The 9,274-nt window shown below is 34.1% G+C and overlaps 1 protein-coding gene across 1 annotated transcript; it reads left to right on the top strand.

Moving 5' to 3' along the window:
• The first annotated feature begins 454 nt into the window (after positions 1-454).
• LOC108915243 (ubiquitin carboxyl-terminal hydrolase 35) lies at positions 455-9,024 on the top strand. Its single transcript, XM_018721218.1, has 4 exons — positions 455-683; positions 926-974; positions 1,602-2,842; positions 7,671-9,024. The coding sequence occupies exons 3-4, from the start codon at positions 1,609-1,611 to the stop codon at positions 8,462-8,464; spliced, it is 2,028 nt and encodes a 675-aa protein (XP_018576734.1). The 5' UTR covers positions 455-683; positions 926-974; positions 1,602-1,608; the 3' UTR covers positions 8,465-9,024.
• Positions 9,025-9,274: the final 250 nt, after the last annotated feature.

The raw sequence follows: 9,274 nt of genomic DNA, 5'->3' as shown, positions 1-9,274 counted from the left end.
TTCAAAATTCATTGTTTTGAATCAAATGCGATTGCGTCGGACTGTTGGAAACTAATTCTAATGCACTTGGAACAAAGCTATTAAAGTATTTTGACTAATTTTACGTCCACAAACCTACGTCTACAATACGCTGAATTTGAAGCGACCAATAGGAAAGCAGCACTATTGTTTACAAATGAAAATTTATTTACGACAAACGACCAAAAAATAAACTGTCTCTAATGGTAAAATAGTTCTAATCCTAATGTTATAATTGATTAATCAGCATTCAGAATAACTGAGATTAGCTGAGATCTTTGGTTAATAAAACACTGCTTTAATTCCGTGAATTCAACATAGACGTTTCTCATGCGTGTCGATTCGAAGTTTTGTCGTCGCTACGATATTGTGAACCACCCATAAAAGTTGACCGCCAAAAACAAAGCATGCGCTCTTGTCCATTCTTTACCTTGAATTCATTTGCACTTTTCAATAGAGAGAGGCGAACTTTTTGGTTTTTGTTTTGTTTCTTTTGCGGTAATGTTATCAAAGTTATTTAAATTTTCGTATAGTTAATTTAAGCATGTGCATGGAAAACCTAAATGATGTGTGTATAAATTTAGATCGTCACGAAGTGTGACTTATCGCCCGATTGACATCGAATTTGTTATTTAATGACGTACCTGTTCCCAGACCCAGACAAGGTAAGGTTATACAAAATAAACTGTACCTATTTTTTAATCACTAATCCCAATACATTTTAATTTGTACGCAGCTCTCTATCTCTATTCTATTTTTGTGTATTGTTTTTAATGTCAAAATGATATTTTTAGAAGCAGCATTGCTTAAAATGCTGTCAGCAATTACTGAGTCATTGTTTTAAATGCACTAAGAGTATCTGTGGAAAATCTAGAAAATCTAATATAAATTTTCATTTCCGTTTCAGATATCTGTTTTGAAGGTTGGCGTTTTCTTATTGGAGTAAAAACCAAAAGGTAAGCAAATCATCTCTATGTTAATGGTTTATGTCTGCTAAGCAATAGCGCTTTTCAATAAAACAGTACTGTTTATTTACCATGCATTATGCACTATTTCACTTGACTTATTTATTACTTTATTAAAGCCATAAAACAAGCATAAGACAGGATTAACCACTCTGAAGTATAAGTGTACAACTGTAAATTAATATGTAAAGTACAACTTTTTAATCTAGGATAAAGTTTTTCCATATGATTTTAGTGATTGGTTTTGAGGCTAATTTTACTGTTTGCCATCACTAGCATGTTGAGTCCTTAACCTTATTTGTATTCTTCATCTGTGCAAGGTGCATTGGTGTACCGTACTGGCAACAATATCAATAATCAAAGATTTACAGACTTGCAAAAGAAAAATACCTTATATGTTTATAATTGTATGCTCCTGAATTGTAACTAGTATCAGAATATTATTCAAATTATTAATAAACACCATCCAGATGAGACGCTGATCAATTTTCAATTTTGAGGTTAAATTTTTTAAAGTTATCTATGTTCATATTTTAGTTTGCTGTAAGTTAATTATTTTGCACGTTATATTTTTTGGATATATGCAGTGTGGTATGATGAAGTTCTGTCTCATTATAGGTGAAAGATGGCTGTTAAACAGAAAGTTGTCGAATGTGTCGACCCGTCAAATGAAGCACGCTTGCAGATCATTCTCAGGGCGCTGCAGGGTATATCATCTGCACAGGATGAATTACACGATAAAGTATGGGCACATGTGGTAATAAGCCTTGGTACTGTCCCAGTACCGACAGATGAAACCAGTTATATGAAATTCATAGAAGATATTAAGAGTGTTCAAAATATTTTAGCTAAAGAGTGCTCAAGTCAAAAGCAAGTGTTTGCTGCTTTAAAGGCTCTGTACGATGAAATATCCAATCCTAACAAACACCTTTCTCCAGTCATGTCGATCGTTTTGAAACTAATCGACGAAGATGATATTCCGAACGCAGTGAAATATATTCTAAACACTGGCTATCCAGAGCAGAGCCTTGAAAGGGCATTACGTACGTTGTGTAACTGGTTGACTAAATGGCTGTGGACCGACAATTTGGGCCCTCTAGTCTTAGCTTTTATGAAAGGCCTAGAGGCGGAGCACCACTATGATATCTTGATGGACGTGACTTTAGCCAATGTAGATACACTATTTAAGCTTTTAATATTGCCCAAAAGCCGTAAAAGTGTCGGGCCTGTTGTACTTTACATGTTGTCGAGAGTGCAGCACAGCCCGCAGATATTTCATAAAATTATTCCCTTGGTAAACGTTGTTTGCAAGCAGTTGGACACCCAGAAAACGGAAACCAGTTTGTTGTACTTGCAAGCAATTGTAAATTTGTGTATAGCTTTAATGGAGCACTTTCCGGGATTCCCGAATATCTACGAGCCCTTAACGCAAACCTTGCAGCCCTACTGCCCCGATTCCAATTACAAACAAACTTTGCACTGCAAATCTTGGTCTGATGGTACTAACGCGATTATTCCCAGTAGGTATTCCGTCGGAAAGGTGGGGTTGAATAATTTGGGGAATACTTGCTACATGAACAGCGTGTTGCAGGCGTTGTTCATGACGAAAAAGTTCCGAAACGACGTTCTGTTGCACCACAAAGAGATGATGCCGCTCTTCTCGAAACTACAGGTTCTGTTCGCTCTTTTGCAATTCTCGAAGAAATTCTCTTTGTCGCCCACCGATATATTAAACTTGTCGAGACCACCTGGATTTTTGCTGGGGCATCAGCATGACAGTTCAGAGTTTCTTGGATATTTATTGGACACCTTACACGAGCAAGAGAAGAATGTTTCTACAGCTTCCAGCAGTTCCGAAGGTAAATATGAATTTTTTATAAAAGGAGCTTGTGGAATGTGGTCGAGGTAATTTATTTTGTTGGTAATTTTAAATATTTAATAGCTGATCTACAACCGTCAACTTGAAATTTGATCCATGCAAAATTGCTACAGTCCATACGATATTTCTTGAGATAGAAATTAAATAAAATATTTTTCTTTGTTAAGTTGTTTTTAAATTCGGATGAACGGTGAACACCACACGGCCAATATCTTTCTACCTTGGGTGTCGAATGCGGTTAATACAAAGTAAATGGTGCGGGGGTCTTCTTGGAATCCTATCTCAACAAATATATGGATTGTAAGTAAGTTTAACGAGCAAATTTTTTTCTGTGGTCCAAGTTTATTTTTTGCAAATAATAGATAAAATTATCAAATTTCAAGTCCATGCTTTCATCTTTGTTAAAGGTCTTTACTTGCTGTACAGGGTGTTCCGAAATTCATGCAACAAAATTTGGTCACAGATTCTTAAGACAAATTTAGGGGACCCGTATTTTTTATTTTTACCAAGTGCCCCCCCCCCCCTCTTTCGGAGTTACAGCCCCCTGAAGTCTGCCCCTAAGAATAATCTTTTTATATCTCAGAACCCTGTTGTACGAGAATCACTAAATTTGCTACACAGAGGGTTTATGACGTGGAATCTGATGGTGCTACGTTTTTTGGCGGGGAACCCCCTTAAGACAATTTTTCTTGGGCCCCCTTGTCTTTGGAGCCAAAAATATTTGGTCGCATATTTAAATTTCTTAAAAAATATCAGTCCACTAGAAAGCAATTAAATTTAGAAACTTTTTGCCTCTTTTTACTTTTTTGTAAAATGCAATGTTCTTGAGAAAAATGTCAAAATGTTATCGAATGCATATCGCGATTCGCCATTTTCCTCAAAAACATTGCGTTTTACGAAACAAATATCGAGAGAAAAAAAAGTTTCTAAATTCGATGGCTCTCTAGCTAACTAATAATTTAAAAAAAAAATCAAATTTGCAACCAAATTTTTCTGGTTCCAAAGACAAGGGGGCCCACGAAAAAGTGTCTTAAGGGGGTTTCTCGCCAAAAGGCATAGCACTGTGAGATTCCACATGTCATAAAACCCCTGTGTACCAAATTTTGTGATTCTTGTACAGCATGGTTTTGAGACATAAAAAAGACTTCTTAGGGCCGATTTCAGGGGGCTGTAACTCCGAAAGAGGGGGCCAGTTGGCAAAAGGAAAAAATATGGGTCCCCTAAGTTTCTCTTAAGAATCTATGACCAAATATTGTTGCATGTATTTCGGGACATCCTGTACAAATAAATTATTGAAGTTTATGTAAAAATTTCAATCACTACTCAATAATTTTTTGAAGTATGAAATTATATCGTGATCCTAAGTTGAATATTATTGTTATTTATTGCTATCAAGATGTGTTTTTCAAGCCTCAAATACGGACACTCTCTTAATTCTGAAATTCAGTCTATTTTAGTTGTTTACCGTTGAATATTTGAATTTAACCACATTTTAGATAAAGTCTTGTGTGTTGCGTTGTTTTTTGTTTACAGTAAGTAGTATTTTTAGATATTAACAGTAAGAGACTCGGACAAGATAAGATAATAAATTTATTATGTTGGGGGGTTTTACCAAAGTGAGATAAAATCGTATCAAATTTGAAATGTTCTATTTTGTTCAAATAAAAATTGCAACTATTATAAAATTCAGCGGATTTTTAGTTAGTAGGATTCCACTTTTAATGATCGATTAGTTTTTATTCAGAAAAGGTAAAATAAAATACAAACCAGGGGTTTACTTTCAGTTTTGAAATAAATTTTTAAAATATTTCTTTGACATATCGCTTTAATTTTATGAAAAAGAACAATATTATTTTTCTCATTATTAAAATTATTACGAGCAAGTTATAGGTAAAATAGAGTATAAATAAGTGTCCTATTTATATTTGTAAAGATTATTATCAAAATAAGTAAAGAACAAGTTAATTTTTTTAAAAGTAGATCCAAAATTCGAAAATTGCAAATTGTGAACTTGCTATGAATTTTTTAAGTAAGAATTTTTGAAAAATTGGATTAGAAATTTTTTATTTGAAATCTAGTAGGACTTGTATAGTCTACATTAGGTATATAATTATTCTGTATCCACAGAAATTCTTTTAATTTTTATTTGTTTAATTCTTTTCGGGTTAATGTGAAAATAATAATGGTAATTTGTGCTTTTGAGCGAAAACTTACACATTTTCGTACATTAATGGTTAAGTAGTGTAGAATAACATTCGATAATTGATTTTCAATAAGAAAAAATCTAAATCTAGTTTTTAAAAAATTGTCAACGTAAGGCTTAATTTTGAGTTTTGTAATAATCTAAATATTGTTGGGGTATTATTTCAACTGGGGCCGTTGTTTATAAAACAACGATAAGAAGTGAAGGCCAAAGCGCAGAAATTCAGACTGAAAGGCAGGGACACGGGAGAGAGAGAGAGAATGACCACAGGCGACTGACGAGGTGTTGTGTTGAGATAATTTGGTCATTGTTGTATTGTTTTATTATAAAATAAAGTTATTTTGTGAAAAACTGTACAATATGTACATTTTTAGAATACATAAACATGAAATATTTGAATTATTATACTTGTGCACCTGTAAAATGTGGCATACTTGTAGGGTTGTAGGTATAAAAATGTAGATAAAAATTATTTATGGATTGTAGTAAGTAAAATATCTATTGTCCTCTCTTCGCCTTCTCTGATAGAGGGATTCTCAGAAATATGTAAATTGCTATTAATATCGGCTGTCCAGAAACCATGAGCACAATATTAAAAAAAGTTTTCGAAAAATTGTTGTAGAAACTTACGCCACTATTTTTTTTTATTGTATTATTTTGCTACAAAATTTTTTGGTTATAATTTCTGGACACCCTGTATGATATATATAGTGAAATTGAAAAATATTATAAGATATTGGGTGATTTATTTAAAATGTTTTAATATTTTAACTTAGCATCATGAACGTTTTTTCAAGCTAAAATATTTAACATTTGAGTGTCATGTAATAGTTGAAGAGGAAAATAATTTTATGACTTAGAAATTCCGATTTGAGAAAAATGGATCATTTGCTAAACATTGGCTTAATTGTGAGAATTAGGAGAACCATAAAAATGCCTAAGTCATCTAGCCGATGTGAAATGAGATAATTTTTTAATTCCTTATTTACAACCATCTTAAAAGTTTCTATAATATCTCTCATTAGGACTGATTGCATGACATTACTTAAATTTTAAGCTGCATTTGCATAAATTGCAAGATAATTCGTGCATTCCACAAATGTTTTAAGGAGGGCGGGCTTATACAGGGTGTCCCAGAATAACGTGTACAACAGAGGACCACAGATTTGTAGAGTCAAAATAGGCAGATCTAGGCTAATTCACCTATATCCGAAATCGCTCCGTTTGATCGCTAGATGGCCTCTAAGTTCGTGAAATTTTTTTGAATTTTGTAAATAAATCTGCCTATTTGGAGTACAAGAATCTGTGGTCTTCCATTGTACACGTTATTCTGGGACAATGTATATGTGCAATTTTTTGTCCAGCATTTTAGAAAATCTAAGCAAGTTAGAAACAATGTCTCTTCACTGTACGAGGTATGTAAGTTTTCTTCAGGATATAAGACAACTGTCATTGTCAATACATTCAAAATAAGGAAATAAAAGCATATTTTACCTCGTATGTTTATCTTACGTTTCCTGAATGTTGAACATACAGAAAATTGCGTACGGTACTATAAACTTAATCACATCCCACAGAATCCTTTTAGGAAAATATTAACACACACATTAATCACAATTATTGAGTGTCTTTACTTTGCTGGACAAAAGAAGAAAGGTAAATTTCTGATGTTTACATGTGATCTTTCAATGCGAAAAGTTAAAGGAAGTTGCTCTAGTCTAGCATGACGCTTCGTCATTCCTGGATGGATCTACTTGTTTTATTATTGTCTTACTAAAACATGTTAGCTTTAAACATAACATTGGAGTCTCCAAAAGACTTTTTTAAGTATTTGTACCAAAAGATATCTAACCTCACATATAAGTTCTAACTGTTGATACTGCAGGAAACTATTCTGTGGGCAACATGCCCCAACTAGCGTTGAATTATACCAGCAATAACAGTAAACAGGTAATAATTAATATTTATGTTAAGAGGACTTTATAGTAAATAGCAACCATAATATATTTTTATAGATTTTATTACAGTTTGTTTAAATATGAATCAATGCACAAATAACAGACTTCCCTCCATTCTAACGCAGATTTTCTATAAAATGGAGTTGTTTGAAATTTAAATTACTTTTTGTTATTATAAAGAAATTTGTAATTTGCCGAATTTGAACAAGCGGCATCGTAAATTATAAATTTCTTTTCACCAAAAAGTTATTTGAGTTTCACACGAAGTCCATTTTATAGAAATTCTGCCTTAAAATGGAGGAAAGTGTTTTTTTGTGGATTAATTCATGTTTAGACAAACTGTGTAATAAAATCTATAAAGATGTATTGCTGGTTGCCTATTTGCTATAGAGCTCTCTTAAATAAAAATCGAAAATGATACGTTTAAGTATTATTAACATTAAAATGCAAAATATTGGTTAGGTAAAATACAATTCACATTGATTTAGTCATAGTCAACATTTCGGACACTTCAAAATGTAATTTTCCTCTGAATTATAGTAAATTTTATTGCGAACATGTCGTCTCAGATTTGCAAGCTGTTTCTTTTATTTACCGTCGAAGAGGTTATAAAAGTATATTCTGTATGGTTTTTCTTTCCAATATAGGAGCAGTTGCGGTCACCGACGTGCAAACCGTAGTCCAGCAGTCATTCGGCGGGAGGACCATCACAGTTTCAAGGTGTGACGTGTGCTCCACGAAAAGCGAACGGGCCGACAATTTCAGGGAGCTGCAGCTCTCGTTCCCCAACAACTCTGACAATCAGTCTGTGCAGAAGCTGTTGCAGTATTACCTACAACCCGAGAAACTACATGGTGATAACCAGTACCACTGTGATATATGTACTACGTTGACCGACGGGGAGAGAATCACCAGAATCGTAGAGGCCCCACCTAGATTAATCCTAACTTTAAAACACTTCCGGTACGACCCCGCCTCGCAGCAACGCACAAAACTCCTGCAACGAGTCGAGCTCGACGAACGCTTTGCCTTGGGGGACTACGAGTACGAGTTGTACGCAGTCGTGGTACATTGCGGGTCCAGCGTAGATTCGGGTCATTATTACACGTTCGCTAAGGATAAATCCGACTGGTACAAGTTTAACGACGGTTCCGTGATGAAGGCGAGATCGGACGACCCGTCCAGGCTGAAACCGCCGGAAACACCTTACATCCTGTTTTATGGCAGACAGGACAACGCGGAGCCGGAAAACTTGCCGTGCGCGGTACTGTCTAATAGATTGCAGTCGACTCTTAAGAAGGACGAGTCGGAGTACGATTCCGAGAAGAGAAAACAGTCGCTTAAGATGTACAACAGGCAGAATAGAAACGACGAACCGCCTCCGCCCGGGTGCGGCGGGGGGGGATTTTCCAGTACAGCGGGGAATATGTTTGTGTGTTAATGATAAATTTGTTGAAAACGAACTATTGAGGGGTATTGTATCGATTACTGCAAAAACTATGTTAGATAAATTGTAGTTTTAATTTATAAATATTTATAAGTTATATATGTTGATGATATGGATAATTGTTTTTATTTTGTAAGAAACAACTATTTTTTTTTTGTTTCACGGAAAATGAAGAACGGAATGTGATAACGCTTCTAATTTTTTTAAATTAGAATCGCCGATCTACGTTTATCACATCGTATTTGAATATGTACTTTGTTGCTTTGTTCTAAGTTTGAAAATAAACATTTTTAAATTTGTTAATGAAATTTTCAGTAAGTATTTAGGTTTTGTGTCGAAACTAATCTAAATTACATGTTTAATTCTCTAGACTCTAGACGAAGGACTAGCGGTTCATTTTATTTTAACTCTACTCTGGATTATTTAGATTTAAAAAATTGTATCTTAGAAATCGGTGAGATAAATACCTATGTAAATGCTGCCAGAGGCACAGATATTTTATATATCTCGATTTAATGTTTTGACAAGAACAATTATATCTTTTTATCCACAGATATCACTGTTTCACTTTTTTTCTTTTTTCTTCTTTTAATATCGTGATGCGGAACAAATGGCAAAAAAATAGTGCAAGACCTACGACGTTATACAGGGTGGTTCAGTCATAATGTCATTAATTTTAACCACGTATTCGGAAGGCTTAATAAACGAAGAAAATCTGAAAAAAAAATTTATTACTTGACTTAAAAATTGAGGAAATCAACCCATAACTCCCGCTAAGAGGGCAGCCCTGCCAGATGCCTGGAT

This window comes from Anoplophora glabripennis, unplaced genomic scaffold (genome assembly GCF_000390285.2).
Source record: "Anoplophora glabripennis isolate ALB-LARVAE unplaced genomic scaffold, Agla_2.0 scaffold915, whole genome shotgun sequence".
NCBI lineage: Eukaryota > Metazoa > Arthropoda > Insecta > Coleoptera > Cerambycidae > Anoplophora > Anoplophora glabripennis.
Note: the sequence above shows the minus strand (reverse complement) of the source record. Positions and strands in the feature narration are given on the sequence as shown.

Coding starts and splice junctions, on each gene's coding strand:
- LOC108915243 (XM_018721218.1), top strand. CDS start 1,609: ATGGCTGTTAAACAGAAAGTTGTCGAATGTGTCGACCCGTCAAATGAA. Junction 2,843..7,670: donor AGCTTCCAGCAGTTCCGAAG/GTAAATATGAAT, acceptor TTTCCAATATAG/GAGCAGTTGCGGTCACCGAC.